This window comes from Crocodylus porosus, unplaced genomic scaffold (genome assembly GCF_001723895.1).
Source record: "Crocodylus porosus isolate Cpor-Errol unplaced genomic scaffold, CroPor_comp1, whole genome shotgun sequence".
Taxonomy (NCBI): Eukaryota; Metazoa; Chordata; order Crocodylia; family Crocodylidae; genus Crocodylus; species Crocodylus porosus.
Genome location: NW_017728912.1, coordinates 33,939,406 through 33,960,127, shown reverse-complemented (window position 1 = coordinate 33,960,127; position 20,722 = coordinate 33,939,406). Strand labels below are relative to the sequence as shown.

The window sequence follows — 20,722 nt, the reverse complement described above, 5'->3', positions numbered from 1 at the left end:
TTTAAAATAAAGCCCCGGTGCTCACTGGGTGCCGCTGGGCAGGGGAGCAATCCCCTCTGCCCCCCACTGCCCCACGCTGCATGAGGGGCTTTGCATGAGCCCCCTCAACCCCGCTGCTGCTCCCCCAGCCCCACAACGGCTGCCCCACCTGCCGGGGCTCTGGCCTTTTATAAAAAAAGCTGAGAAAAGCCCCAGGACTCACCGCTCCTAGTGTAGCCTCGGGGCTTTGGGGGCTTGTGCAGAGCCCCCTGTGTGGTGTGGGGCAGTGGGGATCACCCCCCGCCAGCAGGAGTGGTGAGTCCTGGGATTTCTTCACATTTTTTTTCTTACAGGGCCGGAGCTGGCCTGTGCGGGGCATCCATGAGGGTGCTGGGGGAGCTGAGAGGTGGGTTTGGGGGCTTGTGCAGAGCCCTCCATGCAACGTGGGGCAGTGTGGGGCAGCGGGGATCGCCCCCCACCCGGCAGCACCTGCTGAGCTCGGGCTTTTTTTCCCCCCAAGTGCTGGGAGCTGGGGCAGACAGGGCAGCCATTGCTGGGCTAGGAGTGGGGTGGGAAACGGCCCTGGCCTGGCTGATTCTGCCTGCCAAATCTGGCTGCAGAACAACTGGGCCAGGACTGAGTCCTAAAGGAGAAAGCAATTATTGACAGAATAACAATTGTGAGGTATGGACACGGCTATAGGGGAGGGTGGAGGCCATGATTTTAGCCCTGAAGGCAATGAGGGCCAGAGGGGTCTGATCCCTATGGAGAGAGCTGGTATTCAGAGAGGTCAGAGCCCCACAGGGAGATATATGTATAAATAAATACATACATACATACACACACACACACATATACACACATATATATATATACACACACACGCATACACACACAGTAAAAGTTCCATTAAGTGGCACCTTACAAGCCGGCATACTCTATTAACTGGCATGCCAGCTTGTAAGGTAAAATATAACCGGAAGTGCCCACTGTGACACTTCCAGTTTCACTGAGCCCCAACGGCCTGGGGCAAAGCAGCCTGCACTGCCAAGCTCCCACGGCTTGGGGGCATAACAGGCTGTGCAGGGCCCACCTCCCTGTCCCGTGGGGCCCACAGGAGGCTTGGCAATGCTGTGGGAGGGACGGCAATGCCCCAGACATGGCAGGAGAAGCAGCAGCCCGAACAGGCAGGGGTGCCTGTTCGGGCTGCTAAATTAACTGGCATATTTTGTTATGCAGCATCCCCTATTCCCGGGGGATGCCGGATAACAGAGCTTTTACTGCGTGTGTGTGTGTGTGTGTGTGTGTGTGTATAACTTTACCTCCAACACTCTGCCAAGTGACCCCTGTGGTTTACTTGGCAGATCAAAGCACACTAAAAACCTGTTATACAGTTTGCACCACGTAACCTGCTCACAGAAGGAGTCAGGAACAGACTGAGATCTCTGGTTGAGAAGCCAGGCTTTTAGTATGCTGGGCTCCACCCCTTTCGAGTCACCTGGCCTTCTTACCAGCTACAGGTTTCTAATTATTCCAGCACTAAGCCAGCCCTTACGTGTGGCAGCTTAAACCCTGAGCTGCAGCCACTGCCCTCTCCCCTGCTGCTCTTTAAATCTTCATATATCTCCCTCGCTGCTTGCTTACTCTGCAGCTGACTCCTTCAGCTGCCTACCCACCTGCAACTTCCCTGGCTTCCTACCTCTCAAGTAGCAGGGATTAGGGGTCTCTGCTACAGTGTGCATAAACATGCATATGTGTGTGTGTGCACTTCCCTCATAAGGCAGAAAGGGTGGTTCATAGCCATCTCAAGAACTATGTTGTGATCATAGCACCATTAAAATAATATACATTATGTCAGGTATTGTTTAGGCAGCAAAACTGAACAGTAGTAAATTGGAATGCTTTTCCAGATCCCAGCCAACAGGGGTTTTGTTTTTCAAAGTCTGTTTTGCAAAGATGGAGAAGGAATAAGAGCTGCTGTAAACAGACATATCTCCAGCTGCTTTCAAAATATCCAGAAGACACTTTTATTTTACTATCATGGTAGTTGCTGGGGAGAAATATGAGAGTCTATCCTCTCATTTCCCATAAAAAACTAAAAACACCTCCAAATTCAGAAGAGCACTCTCTCCACAGCCACTGGCATTTTAACTCTATGAAACTTAAAAACTGACAACTGTTCTACAAGCTGAGAGCCAGTCTTGGGCTTTGGTAAGGGAAAGGAAAACTGAGATTTCAAAAAACTATTATAGTAGCAATATGTGTTCCCCTCCAGTACACTGCACAAATCATTCTGCAAGCCTGTTTATTCCACAATAAGGAACTTTGCTTTGCAGTGGCTGAGAGCTTCAGGCTGGATCACATGAGATTTAATCTTTGCTGCCAACAGTTCTTTTTCCCCAGATATTTTTCTAAGGAACACCACTGGCATCTAGTGGTCAGTTTGCCAGGGCTGCACTTTGGCTTGGCGGGTCTCAGGCTCAATAATAGTCTACTTTTTCATTAAAAAGAAAAAGAATAAAATGGGGATCCAGATAAGAAACTGTGATTGTCAGTGAATAAACTGGCTCTTGTGTTGATTGAAAATCTTTCCCTCGAAGTCTCCACATACATTACAAAATGTAGGGCATCTCACCACCCTCCCATGCCTTGCCTTAAACCTAGTGCACTTCTTTTTCATCTGTCCTTTGCACTTAGGGGCATTCATCCAACCACAAAGCCTAGGGACCATGAGTGACTGGTGCCTTCTGAATCTGGGGGGACACCTGCAGAAGCCACCGACAGTGGTGGCCCTGTTAGGGGGGCACCAGCCCTGCCAACAGCGTTGGTATCAGCTGTCAGGCAGGGCACTGGCCCCGTCGGGGGTGGGGCATGTGCACCCCCGTACACCCCCTACCAGTTGCATATGCTAGGGACAGACATTCAAAGAGCCAGAGCCTGAATTGATTCAACTTTTGCAGGTTAGTTTAACCTGCCTAGGTTGAACCAGTTTGAAACAGCACAGACATTCCCCCTGGACTGAGAAAATATGGGCACATGCCTGCAGTTACTCAGGCCAGGAGCCTGGGGTGCTAGTGCATACCCTTGGCTCTAGAGGAGCTGTGGGGGGGAAGCGGGTGGCCAATCCGGGCTGAACTGACCAGAGGGATTTAATTACCCCTGCCCTGTCCTGTCATCAGGGACTGGAGCTGGGTCTGCTGAGAACTCCCCTCTTACTGCTGCAGCAGCAGGCCACCATGACCCGTGAGGCAGAGGGGGCAGGGATGGGGGTTATTCTCCTCCTCTACCCCCACTGCCTCCAGGGGACCACAGCCAGGTCTGCCCACGCCAACCACCGCCATCGCTAAGCAGCAGAATGAGCCCACTCCTGTCCCACATGCAGGAAGGGGGAAAATAACCCCCGTCCCTGCCCCCCCTCCTCCAAGAGCCCTTCCAACTGGTGTCTGGTCCCGCCAGGTGAGGGCTGCCCGGGGAGCATGCTTCCTGGGCCAACTCGGAGGTGCAGGTGGGCCCTGAGCCAGGCAGCCACCATTGCCATGCCCCCTGCCCTGTGCGGCACCTGGGGCTGCAGCTGCACAAGCAGCTGCAGGCAGGCCGGGGGACTATTTTGCCCCACTCAGCTCCAGCTGCCACTGCCACTTCCACAACAGCAGCATGCCATACTGGGTGAGCGGGAAGCTTCTGCCCCATGTGTGGAGTTCTGGCTCCAGCTCCCAGACACCATGGAAGGCGAAAGGCACCTGGGTGGAAGGCTTCAGTCCAGGGGCTGCAGCCAGAGCTTCATGCATGTGGTAGAAGCCACTGGGCTGAAGTTCCCCCCACCCCACACTGCCACTTCCTGGAGTGGTTCAGGAGTGGCAGGAATGGAAGGGAGAGTAATCACTGCAGGTGGGAGAAGGTGGCTTGGCCCAGCAGGGCTGTTTTTCTCCCCTCACCTCCAGCTGCAGCTTCTGCCACACTGCAGCACTACTCAAGGCTGGGGACACTTCCTTCAGCGCGGTAGTCTCAACCTGAGATGGGCTGAAGCTGCTGGGCTGAAGGAAGCTCCCTCAGCCCAGCATGACACTGCACGGTGCAGCAGAAGCCGCAGCTGGAGGCAAGGGGAGAAAAACAGCCCTACCAGGCTAAGCCAGCTTCTCTTTGCCTACAGTGGTTACTCCCCCTCCCATTCCTGCCATTCTTGAGCTGCTCTGGGAGATGGTGGGGGGAAGGAGCTTCAGACCAGTGGCTTCTGCCCCGTGTGTGGAGCTTCAGCTGAAGCCGCTGGACTGAAGTTTTCCACCCAAGCACTTTCCACCTTCCAAGGCATCCAGGAGCTGGAGCCAGAGTTCCATGTGTGGGGCAGAAGCTTCCCACCTCCCCCACCCAGAGTAGTGCAGCACAGTGCAGTTGTGGCAGAGGCAGCTGGAGTCAAGGGAGGCAAAACAGCCCCCTGCCCCAGCCAGTCCACAGGTGCTTGTGCAGCTGCAGCTCAAAGTGCTGCATGGGTCAGGAGGTGTAACAGTACTGGCTGCCGGCCTCAGGGCCCACCAGCTTCTCCAAGCTGATCCAGGAAGCCCTCTCCCCAAGCAGTTCCAACCTGGCAGGGCCAGATGCCAGCTGGCAGAGCCCCTTGGGGGGAGGGGGGCAGGAACAGGGGTTATTCCTCCTCCCTCCAGCGTCCGGTGGAGGGGAAATAATGGAGCTTATTCTGCCATTCAGCGGCAGCAGTGGCAGTTGGGACACGTAGACCTGGCTGCATTCCCCAAAGGTTGTAGGGGTAGAGGGGGAGTTTAACCCCCCTCCCTGCCCCTTCTGCCTCAGAAGCTATGGTGGCCTGCCGCTGCAGCAGTGAGCAGGGAGCACCTGGCAGACCTGGCTCCGGTCCGTGCTGGTAGGACAGGGAGGGGGGAATTAAGCCACTCTCTGGCCAGACCCCCACCCCCGCCTGTTCCTGCCTGTCCCTGCCCCAGCTGGGGAGCAGGGGGGTAGGGCCAGCACTGCTGGGCTGGAACAGAGAGTCTAGCTCAGAGAGCATGCTGGGGTGCTGGAGAACTCTGGTTTAAGTTACACTAGGAAAGGGTCTGGACAGACATTGCATAAACCGGTTTGAGCCAAATCAGTTAAGTCTGATTACTACATTCAACCGGGTTTATCTCAGACTGATTTCAGCCATTTTGAAACTGGTTTACATGCACTGAATGTCTGTTCTGTTACAGGTTTAAACCAGTTTCTGATCACTTAAATTGGTTTATGTGTAATGTCTGTCCCTAGCCAAATTGATAGGTTACAGTCAGGATGTTTTATTCTGTAAGCTCTTTAATATCTATGCCTTAGCCTAAGGGCTGCTTTTATTCCTACCTGCTTCCCAAAGGGACATAGCCACTTGAATTTCAAAGCTGCTGAGCATTGTCAGTTCCAATAAATCCAGTGAGCATGTATGGAGCTTAGCTATCACAACATAGGGAGCCTATAAACATGCAGCCTTCTCCGATGCACTATAATTACAGCATGTCAGAGCAGACTCAATTAATCAAGTCTGCTGGAGCATGGTCATTACCGTGCTCATCATTCAGTGAGTTTTCATTAAAGTGCCCCTGCCACCATTTTTCAGTGCAGGGACATCGATACACACAGCTCTCTTGACACTTTAATTTGAGTGGCTCTCAGAGCCTCTCTAATTGAAGTGCACCCCCACACACACACATACACACACTCCCGGAGCATGTGTATAAATGTCCATAGTTCCTACACAGGAACTGAAGCTGCCATACTAGGAAATGCAGCTATTTCAGATACTAAACCACTCTCTGCAGCTACTGCATTCAGTGACCTACCCCTGGTGTCAGGGCCAAGCCAGTTACTAATAGGGCCGTGTGAAATTTCATTGGCTGTTTTGTTACAACGCTGTTTTGACTTGTTCTGAGCTCGAAACAGTGAAATTGAAATGAAATGAAAGGTTTCAAAACAGCCTCAAAACGAAACGAGGGCAGTCAAAATGTTTCGAAAGTTTCAAAATGTTTCAGGTGTCAAAGCTGAAGCTGGGCTTGCCTGGAGGGAAACAGAAAGTAAGGAGAGGGAGGGGGAAGATGGGGGAAGGACTGCTCTGACATTGACTGTGTAGCTGGCCAGTGACTGTGATCCTTCCCTGAGGTCCCTTCCAATCCAAGTGCTCTGGGGGAGGGGTGGAAAAACAGCATAAAAGGCAGCATTGTTTGAACTGGCCTGCTTTCTGTCTTGGGGTCAGTTACTGAGCTATCTACCAGAAGCTCAGGAGCGTTAGACAACAAGGGCTACTATTACCATTGACTGGATTTCCTACTTGCTAGCCTAGCAAGTGGGATTCTGTAATACTTTTTGCTTTCTTCCTAGACCCTTTTATTTTGAGGGTTTTGCCTTAACACACACATGACAGCCATGGGACTCTTCTGCCTGGAAAAGTGCAGGCTCAAGGGGGACCTGGTGGCTGCCTTTAAGTACGTAAGGGGTGTACATCAGGATCTGGGAGAACATCTGTTCACCAGAGCTCCCCAAGGTAAAACAGGGACCAATGGTCATAAACTCCTCTAAGACCATTTCAGGTTGGACATAAGAAAAAATGTCTTTACTGTCTGAGCCCCCAAGACCTGAAATAGACTCCCTCCAGAATTGGTGCAGGCACCTACTCTGGACTCTTTCAAGAAAAGTTTGGATGCTTATCTTGCTGGGATCCTTTGACCCTAGCTGACTTCCTGCCCCTGGGGCAGGGGGCTGGGCTTGATGATCTTCGAGGTCCCTTCCAGCCCTAACATCTGTGAATCTATGTGACATGAGTTTTGCTTGTCAGCAGCTTGAGGTGCAGTTTACCAGAAACCCTACACCTATCTCCTTGAAATCTGGCAGGTTTTGTGGCCTCAGTAAGGGCTACCGTGCCTGCAGTTTTTACCCCACTGTGCCTTAACACACACACATGAACCTGAGTTTTGCTTTCAAGAATTTGATGTGCAGTTTCCCAGAAACCTCTGCACCTGTCTCCTTGAAACTTGGCAGACTTTGCAGCCTCAGAAGGCGCTACCATCCCAGCAAGTTTCATCCAAATCAGGCATGAAATAACAAAGTTATAGGCAGTTTCATGCTTTCCCATTATAGCCTATGGGTGAAACATCGAAACAGTGTCAAAACAGCGAAACAGTTTTGACAAAACAAAACAGTGCTTTTGAAACAAAATTTGAAATGAAATGCCGTCCCATCGGAATGGCGAAATGGAAGTCAAAATGAAATGGTGCTGTTTTGCACAGCCCTATTTGCTATCCCTCCCAGTCTCAGAAGGATTCCATCCATGGAAAGACGAAAATTACGAGTTTAAGCCTTCTCAGCTCTAGTAAAAGAGGAGCATAGAAAGAACCTCCCAACAATTTAAAACCTTCCTGCTGTTCCCCCCTACCCCCACCCACCCTATTCTGACACTAGTCAGTCTGGACATGATTAGGTCCCTCCCTCCCATTAACAATGCCTAAATACACTGATTTTGGCACAGATTTCCAACAACCACAACAGCAGTTCCTCAAACAACACACACATACATCTGACCCTGCTAATGCTCTGTGTCCCTTTACAAGCACCACTCTCACCTGCTAAACTAACTACATCTGCAGTGCAGCTTTAAAGACTTCCTGAAGCTATATCAAAACACTGTTATGATTTTCTCCCTCTCCTGCCCACTTCCCAATATATACATACACATCTCCTTTCTGACTTGTCGGTTTAGTTTTCTCACAGCAAACAAAATGTCTCTGGTTTCTAGGAAGATTGCCAGGTTGTAGCCTTTAATTCCATAAAAAGAAATTAAATGGGAAAAAGAGACAGATTAAATTCCACCCCCCGAGAAGCCTCTCCTCTTCTTCTCCCTTTCCTTTTGTGGCATCTTCATTTATTACAGTTTTCTAGTGCTTTGGGTGGGATGGACCTCCCTGGTTCCCTCAATATGCACTTCCTTCTCTCTTTTCCCCTAACACTCAATGAAAAAGAAGAGACACGTTGCAATGTTAAACAATTCCTTCTCGTGAACTGTGATGACTGTGCAGACAGGACACAGAGTAAGGCCCAAATATGGGTTTTCATCTCTTCGTCTAAGAACTAAATATCTTGCTTCTGAGATCATTTATAAGTTAATATGTGCCTCTCTCTCAAACAGTACTTTTTTCCCTTCTCTCACTCTTCTCCAGTTCATCAACAAGTGATCTTTCTGGCTATGATCATGTCTATCTGAGGAGAAGCCCTGACCAGTACAGCTCAAGGAGTAGCATGGAGAGCTTGGACCACACCCCCTCTGGATATCACCCTGACCACCTCTCACCAGCCAAATCGACCAGTAGCACTGACCAGCTCTCCCACCTCCACTGCAAAAGGGACTCTGCCTACAGCTCCTTCTCTACCAGCTCCAGCATTCCTGAGTATGCAGCACCTTCCTTCTTCAAGGAGCGCTCCTGTTCTATTGACAATGTACATTCCCAAGGTAGCCGGCAGGAGGGAATGAGGCAGGCTGACATCAGGTACATCAAGACTGTCTATGACACCCAGCTAGGGGTCTCTCAGGAGTATGAGGTGAAGTCTTCTGCACTGCTTCCAATCTGCAAAGCCCAGGCACAGACAGAAGGCCGTAGCTACAGCAAGCTGCATGGCTATGGCCGAAGCAGTGGGGTCCCCTTCTTGAGCCAGCAAAGCCAGAGCTTCTCTGACAGTGAGAGCCATCACTTGAAGGACCCCCCCCTACCACCCACTCGTAGTGACAGCTATGCAGCAATAAGGCACCACGAGAGGCCTGGTTCCTGGTCTACCCTTGATCAAAGTAAGCCTTGTCATACTCAGCCGAAAGGGGCTTGGCCTCCATCTGTCTCTCAGGGGCAAGGGCAGCCACTGAAGCCCATGTTTGTGGAAGGACATCTGCACACTCTGGTAGAAAAGAGCCCTGAGAGCAGCCCCACAGTGAAGCCCAAGCAGAGCTATACACTAGCTGTCCAGCCTGGGCAGCCTCTGCTTCCTACTGGCATCTACCTGGTACCTTCCCCTGAGCCACACTTTGCCGAGGTGCCTCTGCCATCTGCAAGCAATAATGGGATGCTTTATCCAGCTCTGGCCAAAGAGAGTGGATATGCTCCTCCTCTACCCATCTTGCATAAAAAGGTCATGGTCCACAGCCATGCCAGCTTTGATGACAATGGGAACCAAAGCGTTGCAAATAGATCTGCTGCCTTCCATCAGCCAGACCATGTGCCTCCTGCTGCAGAGAAAAAGCAGGAAGCAACAAAATTTGTTCAGAGCAAACCTCACAGTATGGCCATTCCTCAAGTCTACTCATCCTCTCCAAGAAAGGATGACCCAGGTTCCCCTTCTATGATATCACATGGCATCCAAGAAAGCACAAGCCATGTACAGTGCTCAAGCTATAATTTGCAATTGCTACAGGCCCACCTGAGAGATACCAGTGACAGAAAAGCCCTTTACCAACCCAAGGAGTACTGGGTGACTGAGTCCCAGGACATAAATGCCAACCTGCAGAAAAATGAGAGGGATGCTGCAACCCACAACCAGTGGAACTACAGCCAGACCAAGTATCATGGCTCCCTATCCTCACAAAATATCCCAGAGAATTGCTGGAGGCAAAACAGCTTGGAGCTAAAGGAGACCCAGCAATGTGAGGGTTATTCCGATACCAAACTCTCCTGGAAAAATAGCAAAAAGGAAAAAAAGGATCACAGAGGGCTAATGACTGACCAATGGAATGACTCAGACAAACAGGCCATTTCAAGGCAAGAGGATGAAATTTACAGTGCAGCCCCCTTCCGCAATGCTGAGCCAAAGTACAAGGAGCCACCTTCTCCACTGTACCCAAAGACCTCTGATGTCAGCAGAAGCTGTATGAGCAGCACCCAAAGCTTTCACTATGGGAAACCAGATACCAGCAATGCCCATTGCTCTGTTCTGGAGACGGTCAGCAAGTTTGAGCAACGTGGACAAAAGAGTCACAGGTCCCAAAGCTTAGGCCTGCCTAGATTTGGCCATAATTATGGGCCAAACAGGCACATTCCATCATCCAGCACTAGGTACTCTCTTAACAGCATTGAAGACATACATAAGTTTAATACCCAAGAGCGTGGGCAGCCATCCAATGAACAGAGCAAGATTTCCTGCCAGCAGCACGCACATAGGAGTGGAGACAGGACACCTGAAGAGGCTAATTTGCAACCTGTGGAGCAAATGGTGACAGAGGTGAAGCAGCTGAGGCAGAGTGAGTGCTACAGCCTGTATCCCAAGGACAAGACTCAGAAATGGGCAACACGGCTAACCAGGAGCAAAAGCACATTCCAGCTGCCAGATGAACCTAAAAAGGAAATGCTTTGGCAGGAAAACATGCAAGACACCCATGGTTCACAACTGGATACCCTGTTCAATAGGGCCTACAGAAACAGTATCAAAGATGCTCAGTCTAAGGTCCTGAGAGCTACGTCTTTTAGGCGTATCACTCCCCCCTTTGGGATCAAGCCCAAGAAGGCTGTTCAGAGGCCAGCCTCAGCCCAGACTGGGTTGAGGACCACCACAACATCCCCTCATACCCCCAAGGAGAGGCACAGCGTCACTCCCACAGAGACGAGCATCACCATTGTGCACTACACCCACAAGGAGAACCATGCTGGGCCTCAGCCCCTGTCCCGTATTGGAGGCAGAAAGCGGTTGACAGCTGAGCAGAAGAGATCCTACTCTGAGCCAGAGAAAATGAATGAAGTGGGTGTCTCAGACAGTGAGTCCTTGCCGTTTTCCCTCCAGAAAAAATGCCTTCATTTCATCTTCCCAAAAAATACAGTGGCTGATCGATGCAAAATCTTTGAGAGAGAGAATAAGGTTAGCTCCACCATAAACCTCTCCAAACCAGAGCTCAAACAACTCCAACAGAATGCTCTGGTGGAATACATTGAACGCAAGACTGGGAAGCGGACTTCTTCTCAGGATGTGGGACTCCTGAGAGAGCACTCACAAGGCTTATTCTTGCAGGCTGGTGGCCCAGACAGCCAGAGCCTCTCCTCTGCATCCAGCATGAATTCCCTCCAGGATCAGAGCTTTTATCACCAGAGGGAGTCACTTGAGGGGGTCTCTAGAATTGGCCAGGTTTCTGCCACCCTTCCTGCTGGGCTTATGGGTTGTTTTGATCTGAATGGGTTTGAGCAAAAGAAGGGGCCCTATAAGAGCAGCAGCAGTTCCTTTCCAAGGCAGTTTCAAAGGGACAGATCCCGAGATTACAGAGGGAAAACAGAGCTCAGCAAAGGCACCCAGACAGACCAGCAAGATATACACAGCTCACCCCACTATGTGAAGCAGGAGCGGGCCTTTGAAATGCCCTCACCAGCCATGAAATCTGGGAAATCTGTGTCTGCAGAAGACTTGCTCAATAGGTCTGATAACCACACCATTGCTGTGCATGTGCGCTCCAGGTCTTCTCCCACGGCAGATAAGAAACAACAGGTATGTACGGCACCTTGCTGATGCTGTCAGGCAAGACAACCCATGGGGCCAGGGCTATTCCAGCAATAGGCCAATGCTCAGTCATACTGATTGCTTCACTGCTTAAAAGGAAGATAAATGTGTGCTGAAATATGAACCATATGTTCTATTTAAATGAGGGTGATGACATTTTAAACTCCAGCTAGTTGGATTTCTTAACAAGACCCTTGTTGCCTTATATTGCACAAGCCACCAGGGACCCCAGACTACAGCAGAACAGGGATGCTGAGCCCAATCCAGGCTCTTTTCACTGGTTCAGAGAAGAAAGAGCTTAGCAGATGTTACATTCTCCCTTTAACTGGAGGACATCCATTCTCCTGCTCCCTCTACCCCTCCCCCCAAAAACACTATGGAGATGAATTTAGGCCACTGTTTTCAACATCAGCTCGGTGGCTATGTCACACAGGAAATTCAGGTGGCAGTAAGCAATAGATGCTAAGCAAGCTAAGGTTACGAGAGCCAATGATAGATTCTAAACAAGCAAGGTCTTGGGTCAGCTCCTGAACTGGCATCAAGTGGTGTAGCTTCATTGACGTAACTGAAGATTTATATCCATACAGAGCTTCCCCCACTTGTTTTACCACAGGGATCCCTTCATAGCCGTAGAGCAGTAGCATTACTAGGATGGTGCAAAGGGTATCAGCACCGGGCACCAATTTTGAGGGGGTAACAGAATGATGGCCCTTGGGAAGTCCACACCCCAGCAGCCACAGCAAGGCAAAGGGAGAGAGAGAGCGCACATGTGGGAGTCAGAATGCATAAAATGAAAGCATGATCATCAGTATTTGTTGTCCAAATGTTTCCTGACTGGCCATACAGTATTTGGTTCTTAAGGGACAGCAAGAACTCATCTTTTTTGGTTAGAACTTCTACCAGATTAAATTAAATTGTCCAGGTGGGAAAGTAGAGTACTAAATAGAAATGAAATTGGTAGGAGCATCTCTGAACTCCGCCAAGAGGGAGGGCCTGTCTTTACTTAGAGCCATCATACACTTCATTATGAATACTGTGCAATGAAGATCATCAGATCCTTCCATACGTTTTTATAGAGAACAAAGAAAAGCAGCACCTGAATATCAGCTGGCCTCTAAAATATGTTTCTTAGCAAGTACCACCAGCATGTTGTGTGTGTTGGGCTTAGGGTTGGGGTTGGGGTTGGGGTTGGGAGGGTAGAGAACTAAAACCATGCATCTATCTCCATAACATTGCTACTAGGTTTGTTTTGTGAAACCCCTTTTATTCTCTCAGAGGGCATTCCTTTAGGAAAGAATCCTTGTGAAAGCCAAGACACGAATTTGTTCTGCCTACCAGTGTAGCTCAGAGCAGGAGCCAGATGGGAAAATACAGATGGGAAAATATGCTTTCCACACCTGTAACAGATACTTCACAATGACAATCTGAACAATATTTGTGCCTGGTTCCTGTTTAAGAAGTCTTTAGTCTCTGTCAGGGGCACAGATTGTAAGCAACCTGAGACCTTTTATTATTTTCTTCCTGTTGGCTTCTTTTTTCTTTTCCCTGCATTCTTTAGCCAAATTAAAGACACCATATGGTGTGACTGGAGGAGCAAACACTGGGTTGACAAACACCTCTTCAGACATTCTTCTGTGACTTTAAGGAAGTCTCTGACATACAAGTTTAAGTCTATATCTATGTAGGAAAGCACACAGGGTTACATTTTCAAAAGTGCCTTAAGCCTTATTTTCAAAAGTAGCTTTTGGTTTTCACTTCTGCAAGTAGGACTTAGTCCCTCAGGCAGGTAGGCACATGTGTAAATTATACTCTGAGGCTCCAATTCAGGAAAGCATTCTTCTTTTTTAAGTTAAAGCACATGCGTAAATCCAGTAGAACATAAAGTAAGCATCTAGTTAAAACTGGGCATGTGCTTCACTGCTTTCCTGAATTGGGAGGCTTTTAGAAATGAATACAAGCACCCACAATACAGAACCAAAACTTTAAAAGGGGGGAAGGGAAAACATAAAGGAACAAGCTGAATTTGTTTTAACCAGCTTGGCTCCTTTCTGAAAAAAATGTTTATTTCTGTTCCAGCAGCACATTTCTCTGGCTCATCATATACTTTGCAGGGCTTTGCAAGCTGTATAGACTGTTTTCTCCAGACAGAATATGAATCATGCTGCAATGTCACTGGAGGAATTTGTTTAAAGAACCAGGAAAATTGATAGCTGTGTGGAATTATTAGCCATCTGTCTACAGCATACATTTCCTGCCTTCCTCTCCTCAGCTTTTTCAGCCTGTCTCAGCCTGCATATTTCTCAGCCCCCTGACTTCCAAACGGAGATCAGTTTTCCCCTGCCTGAATAACAACAGGCCTACATCAGAGAGCAAACCAAAACAAGAGAACAGATGGGTATGGAGGGCTCTGAATTCAAGGCATCATCTGTACATGGAAGGAGTACACATGAAGCTCTTCCAAATAATGTATAGTTTGCTTTTATATCTGATAACAGGCTTGGGAGTAGTAAGGGCTAGATTTTGAAGGGAATGCAGGATGAAATTGTTCAGTGTTAACATCACAGTTGGGACTGGATTTTTAAATCTTGCTTAGCAGTGCAAAGCTCTCATCTTGACACTGCACCATATTTTCAAAAGAGCTCAGCTTTCTTGCCACTCTGAAATGATGGTCAGGTTCTTGTAATATGCTCAGAGTCCAGCAGCTCCCACTGGTACCCTGGGAAAAGTTCCCAAAACAACTGGAAAACTAAGACACTTTTAAAATGCAGCCACATACTTGGGTGACTGAAGTACTGAACAGTTTTGTATATTCAGGCTACTCAGAAATAGACTCATAAAGGACAGGTGTAGATTTTTTGCATTGGTCCAATAGTAATGACACAGTGGCACATCATGCTAGATTCTGATGAAGGGTTGGTAAGGCCTCATCAGAGAGAGATGATTGACCTGCAACACTGCCATTACTCCTTGTAGTGGAGCAGCAGGAATGATCCTATTCCCATATAAATATGGCCAAAGGTAGTATTGCTTGTCATAAGATCTGGGGCTGTACTGACACATCCTGTCTGGCCATCAGAGGAAGTGTGTGAAGGGAGGACAGTGGTGTGACAATCATGTCATGGTTAGAAACACCTAAGGACTCAGGGCAATATTCAGCTCTGGTTTGCACAGACTTGTGCTGAAGTAAACTAGGCTGCAAGGTGCCCAGCCAAGAAAGCCATTAGAATGACCTCTTCTCTGGGAGACCAGTGTGGGGCCAGGACAGAGTACAAAGGAAGTGAGGGGGGTGACTGCTTAATGGCATTTCTAAAAGCACCTTCAATAATTCCCATGAGTGCAATACGAGTCATCACCCTTGTGTGGAGCCTCTTGGGGAAAATGCTTGTAGGTGTGCTGCCCAGCTGTTGTGTGTCAGCTGGGATGAATCTGTTGGGTTGAATTTCATCTGTGTTCCCTGATGTTGCTCCAACCATGAGGCCACTTTTCCTTTCTTTACTGTACATCTAGAAATGACACAAAATGATCCTTGACTAAAAAGCTCCCAGATTTTGTTCTGCTTGCTGCTAACTTTGCTTCTTTTTGGCTTCAGGACTTTCTGGTATGGGAAAGCAGTGAATTTGGCCATGAGGTGGAAGATCCTCTCTATGTGGTCAGTGCAGGAGCCAGGTAGGTTGCTGCTTGTCTCACTGTAACTATGAGGTTCAAGTGGTGGTAACCACATTATTTCTGGCAGCATTTTCGATGCATCATCTGTATAGATACATGCAGTGTTAGTTGCTACACAGATCATATGCCCTGGGTGCAGTAGCAGAAAATATTTTTGAGTGCCTGGCAGAACTAGGTGGCCTGTGCTGGTAAGCATAAAAATTAGTTCAAGGTAAGCCCTGCCTCTCAAATCCCCTTTTCTAGCACATATTCCTACGCATAAAGCATTTGTTAACTTCTGCTCAGGTCTGTTTGACCTACAGGCTTGGGTTGCCACAGCTGAAAGAGATAGGAGAAAAAAATGTGCCAGTGTTTCTATTTGCTTACTTGGTCCTGATCAAGCATGGTACTGACCCTTATCCACATCCACTACAGTGTCTTATCCACATCTGCTACAGGTGTCAAGTATCTAGCTGAACTGTGGACTTAGCACTTAGGGTTTCCTGGTTTCACAATCAGGATCTTTCATGAAATTATAGAAAATGAATGTGGGAAGGGACCTCAGGAGGTCTTCTAGTTCAACGCCCTGCTCAAAGCAGGACCATCCCCAACTAGATCATCCCAGCCAGGGCTTTGTTGAACCGGGTCTTAAAAACCTTCAAAGATGGAGATTCCACCACCTCTCTGGGTAGCCTGTTCTAGTGCTTCATCACTCTTTTAGTGAGAAAGTTTTTCCTAATATCCACCTTAAACCTCTCGTGCTGCAACTTGAGACCACTACTTCTTGTTCCCTCATCTGTCATCACTGGAAACAATCTAGCTCCATATTCTTTGGAACTACCCTTCAGGTAGTTAAAGGCTGCTATCAAATCCTCCCTCAGTCTTCTGTTCTTCAAACTAAATATACCCAGTTCCCTCAGCTTTTCCTTACAAGTCATGTGCCCCAGCCCACAAACCATTTTAGTTGCTCTCTGCTGAACTCTCTCCAACTTGTCCACATTCTTTCTATAGTAGGGGGCCCAAAACTAGACACAGTACTCCAGATGTGGCCTCACCACTGCAGAATAGAAGGAAATAATTACTTCCCCCAATCTGCTGACAATGCTCCTACTAATACCACCCAGTATGCTGTTAACCTTCTTGGCAACAAGGGCACACTGCTGACTCATATCCATCTTATTGTCCACTGTTACCTCCAGGTCCTTTTCTGTAGAGCTGCTACTTAGCCAGTCAGTCCTCAAGTTGTAGCAGTGCATGGGATTCTTCCATCCTAAATGCAGGACTTTGCAGTTGTCCTTGTTGAACCTCATGAGATTTATTTCAGCCCAATCCTCCAATTTCTTGAGGTCTCTCTAAATCCTAGCCCTATGCTATATCTACTACACCCCCCAGCTTAGTGTCATCTGCAAACTTTTTGAAGACGCAATCCATCCTATCTTCCAGTTCATTAATGAAGATATTGAACAAAACCAGCCCCAGGACTTATCTATGGGCCACTCCATTTGATACTGGCTGCCAGCCAGACATTGAGCCATTGATTACTACCCACTGAGCCCAGCAATCCAGCCAGCTTTCTAGTCACCTTACAGTGCATTAATCCAACCCATGTTTCCTCAGCTTGCTTGCAACAATGCTATGGGAGACGGTATCAAAACCTTTGCTAAAATCAAGGTATACTATGTCCATTGCTTTCCCTGCATCCACAGAGCCTGTCATCTCATTATAGAGAGGTTTTGGACCTGGTTCTGGAGAGAGATGCACGGGCAGAAGCCTATCATTCCCCCATTGAGCCTGGGATCCCTAGGAACTCAAGCACACACCTGGCAAACCCCAACCCAGACCCCACAGCACTGCTGGGAGATAGGTGGGGCCTGAAGTGGGTGGATGCTAGGCAGCTGAGAGGAGCTAAGGAGGGTCACGCCCCCCCATCTACGTGGCCCAGCCCCCAAGTAGGGGCTTCTGCTTGGCTCTCCCCCCCATAGTGAAGGACTGGGGAAGGGTAGGGTACTTACCTGCCCCCTTCTCCAGCGGGACAGGGATGCCCAGCCACCAAGGGTGGTACAGTGCCAGCGGCAGGCCCTACTGTGCATGTGCAGAGTTTAAAAGTGCCCACCAATGGCAGAAACTGTAGTTTGGACCTGGCTCCGGGGAGAAATGCACAGGTGGAAGCCCATCGCACACACATTGAGCCCAGAACCCCTAGGACTCCAGCACACACCCAGCAGACCCCAACCCAGACCCCCAGCATTGTAGAGGGTCACACAACTGGAGCCTCGTGAACAGAGTATGCAAACAGACATGCTCTAGGCCCGGTGCATGAGTTAGCATGGGAGTTCGTGCAGGAGGGTGTGCAGGAGGGGCACGAGGCTCTAGGCGGTGAGCCTCAAGAGAAAGGTCAGCACAGCAGTAGCCCAGACTATTACCTGTGCTATGGTGTGGGGGACATGTTGCACCATGAAATTCATCCCTGCAGCTGGACCTGTGTCCCCCCTCCCCCCACTCTGGTACCCCTGAGACCTCCATCCAAAAAAAGCCTATGGTTCTGGCCTCTATCCAAATGGATACTGAGATCCCTGCCCACACCTGAGCATTACCCATGGTCCCAGCCTTCACCCAGATGGAGCCCCTAGCCACCGGCAGTGGAAGCTGCCTAACATGGATGCAGACAGCTGGGTTAGGAGCACTGACATCTTCCCCTGTGGAGTCTGCTCAATGATGGAGCCCCTGGAGTGCCAGATTAGGGAGCTCCAGGCAGCGATGCAGAGGCTGCACACCATTAGGGAGGTAGAACAGGAACTGGACACCTACTACCAGGCTCTCCACCAGAAGAGCGAAGTAGAAAGAGTAAGGAGGGCTGGCAACACCAGGGCAGAAATGAAGAGCTACTGTGAAGTCCAGCCAGGGGTTGCCTGGATGAAGGAGGCACTGCACCAGCGTTACCACTCCCCTGGAGATGTGTATCCAATTTGAACCCCATACATCACTAGAGCCAGCCAAGCCACTGGCTCCAGCAAGTAAGGATGGAGGGCCAGCAGCAGTCACACCGGGGAGAAGGTGCAGAGTAATCGTGGTGGGTGACTCCCTCTTGAGGAGGACAGAGGGAGTGATCTGTAACCCTGACCCCTTAGCCTGTGAGGTGTGCTGTCTCCCAGGGGGTCATGTCCAGGATGTAACTGAGAGGACCTCCAAACTCATCTGGCCGTCTGACCACCACCCCATACTACTCATCCACGTAGGCATGAATAACACAGCTTGGAACAAGCCCAAGGGCTCTAGGGGCTGGGCTTAAGGGTTGGAGGGGACAGGTAGTTTGTTCCTCGATCCTCTTGGTCACGGGTCATGGGCATTGGAGGGAGAGAGTCCAGAGGAGAGCCACCTGCATGATCAAAGGCCAAGAGAGAAAGCCTTATGAGGAGAGACATGGAATTCTTCAGCCTGGAGAAGAGATGGCTCAGGGGGGACTTGGTGGCAGCTTGTAAGTACATAAGGGGTGGGGTGCACCAGCCTCTGGGAGAACAGTTATTCATCAGGGCTTCCCAAGGGATAACAAGGTTTAATGGCCATAAACTTTTAGAAGGCTGATTTAAACTAGACATAAGGAAAAACTTCTTTACTGTCCGAGTGTCCAGGATCTGGAACAGACTCCCTCAGAGGTGGTGCAAGCACCTACTCTGAACTCTTTCAAAAGGCATTTGGATGCTTATCCTGCTGGGATCATTTGATCCCACTTCCTGCCTATGGCAGAGGGGCTGGACTCAAGGATCTCACAAGGTCCCTTCCAGCCCCTAATGTCTATGAAATCTATTAAATCTGTGAAGGCAATCAGGCTGGTCAGGCATGAGTTGCTCTTCCTGAATCCATGCTGACTGTTCCTAATCACATTCTTCTCCCCCAAGTGCTTAGAGATAGATTCGTTGAGGACCGGTTTCCTGGTTTTTCCAGGGACTGAGGTGAGACTGACTGGTCTGTAGTTCCCTGGATCCTCCTTCCTCCCTTTCTTAATTAAGAGCACTATGTTTACCATTTTTTAATCAGCTGGGACCTTAACCGATCACCATGAGTTTTCCAAGATGATGGCCAATGGCTCTGCAATCACATCAGCCAACCCCCTCAGCATCCTTGGATACATTGCATCCAGCCCCACGGACTTGTACATGTCCAGCTTTTCTAAATAGTCCCTAGTTCTTTCACCACTGAGGGCTGCTCACCTTCTCCCCAAACTGTGCTGCCTGGTGCAGTAGTCTGGGAGCTGACCATACCTCGGTTTTCACAGGCAAAAATGGCATTGAGTACTACAGCCTTTTCCTCATCATCTGTCACTGTGTTACTTCCCCCATTCAGTAAGGAATCTACACTTTCCCTGACCTTTCTCTTGTTGCTAACATCCTTGTAAACACCCTTCTTGTTACCCTTCACGTCTCTTGCTAGCTGCAACTCCAATTGCTCTTTGGCCTTCCTGGCTTCATCCCTGCATGCCCAAGCAGTATTCTTATACTACCCCCAGGTTGTTTGTCCAAGCCTCCACGTCTTATAAGCTTCCTTTCTGTGTTTAAGCTCACTGAAGAGTTCTCTGCTAAGCCAAGCTGATCAGTTGCCACATTTGCTATTCTTCCTGCACATCAGGATGGTTTGTTCCTGTGCCCTCAGTAAGGTTTCTTGAAAATACAACCGGCTCCTCTGTACTCCTTTCCCACCTCAGACTGCCCTACCAGTGGATCCTGCCCATCGGTTTCCTGAGGGAATCAAAGTCTGCTTTTCTGAAGTCCAAGGTCCATACTCTGCGGCCCTCCTTTCTTCCTTTTGTCAGGATCCTGAACACAATCATCTCGTGGTCACTGCTGCCCAGCTTGCCATCCACTTCTACATTCCCCACCAATTCTTCCCTGTTTGTGAGCAGCAGGTCAACAAGAGCATGGTCCCTAGTTGGCCACTCCAGCACTTGCAGCAGGAAGATGTCTCCAGTGCTCTCCAAAAACTTCCTGGATTGCCTGTGCACTGCTGTATTGCCCTCCCAGCAGATGTTAGGGTGATTGAAGTCCCACATGAGAACCAGGGCCTGTGATCGGGAAACTTCCATTAGTTGTCTAAAGAAAATCATACCCAGTGTTTGACTCTTTCAAGATTAGGTATTGTGAATTATCTATGTTTAGAAATCTGTTAGGCATCTATCTCAAAAACTGGGCTAAGGCCCTTGTTACATGGTACACTGACCCATACAAATATTGATCAGTGTTAGTGCTAGCTGAAGTTTGCAGCAGTCACATATTCAGGCCAGCAGGGGCCTGGAGGACTGAAAGGTAAGAATCCCCCTTTCCTGCAATCTGGGCTTGCCACCAGGGCTCCCCCAATTTCTCCCCACCCCCAGGGCTCCCTCTTGTCCAAAGGGAGAAAATATTATTGTGGGGGCTGAGTACACGCACACACACACCCCAACCACCCAGCAGGTAAGTCTGTGGAGGGGAAGGGGTGGAGGAAGAGGGAAGGGGCATGGGGGTGCAGATCAAGGCCCCCACACTGAGGGAGGGAGTGGGATAGGGGCTGGGGTGAATGGGGTCCCGAGGCTGGGGCAGGTTGTGGGACGGTTGAAGCCCAGGCAGCTCATCCAGGGGCA

General features: G+C 49.3%; 1 protein-coding gene and 1 long non-coding RNA gene across 3 annotated transcripts in view; one reads left to right on the top strand and one right to left on the bottom strand.

The window, feature by feature from the left end:
- SHROOM3 (shroom family member 3) overlaps nucleotides 1–20,722 on the top strand; it is a 96,117-nt gene that overhangs the window by 51,664 nt on the left and 23,731 nt on the right. For both annotated transcript variants that reach the window (XM_019534250.1, XM_019534249.1), the window contains 2 exons: nucleotides 8,163–11,454; nucleotides 15,056–15,132. In XM_019534250.1, coding sequence (XP_019389795.1) covers nucleotides 8,163–11,454; nucleotides 15,056–15,132 — 3,369 coding nt within the window. The remainder of the gene's footprint in view (nucleotides 1–8,162; nucleotides 11,455–15,055; nucleotides 15,133–20,722) is intronic.
- LOC109309473 lies at nucleotides 15,839–18,330 on the bottom strand. Its single transcript, XR_002100925.1, has 3 exons — nucleotides 18,320–18,330; nucleotides 17,250–17,253; nucleotides 15,839–15,940 (listed from the first exon to the last, which is right to left on the bottom strand). It is a non-coding gene; the product is annotated as an uncharacterized LOC109309473 (long non-coding RNA).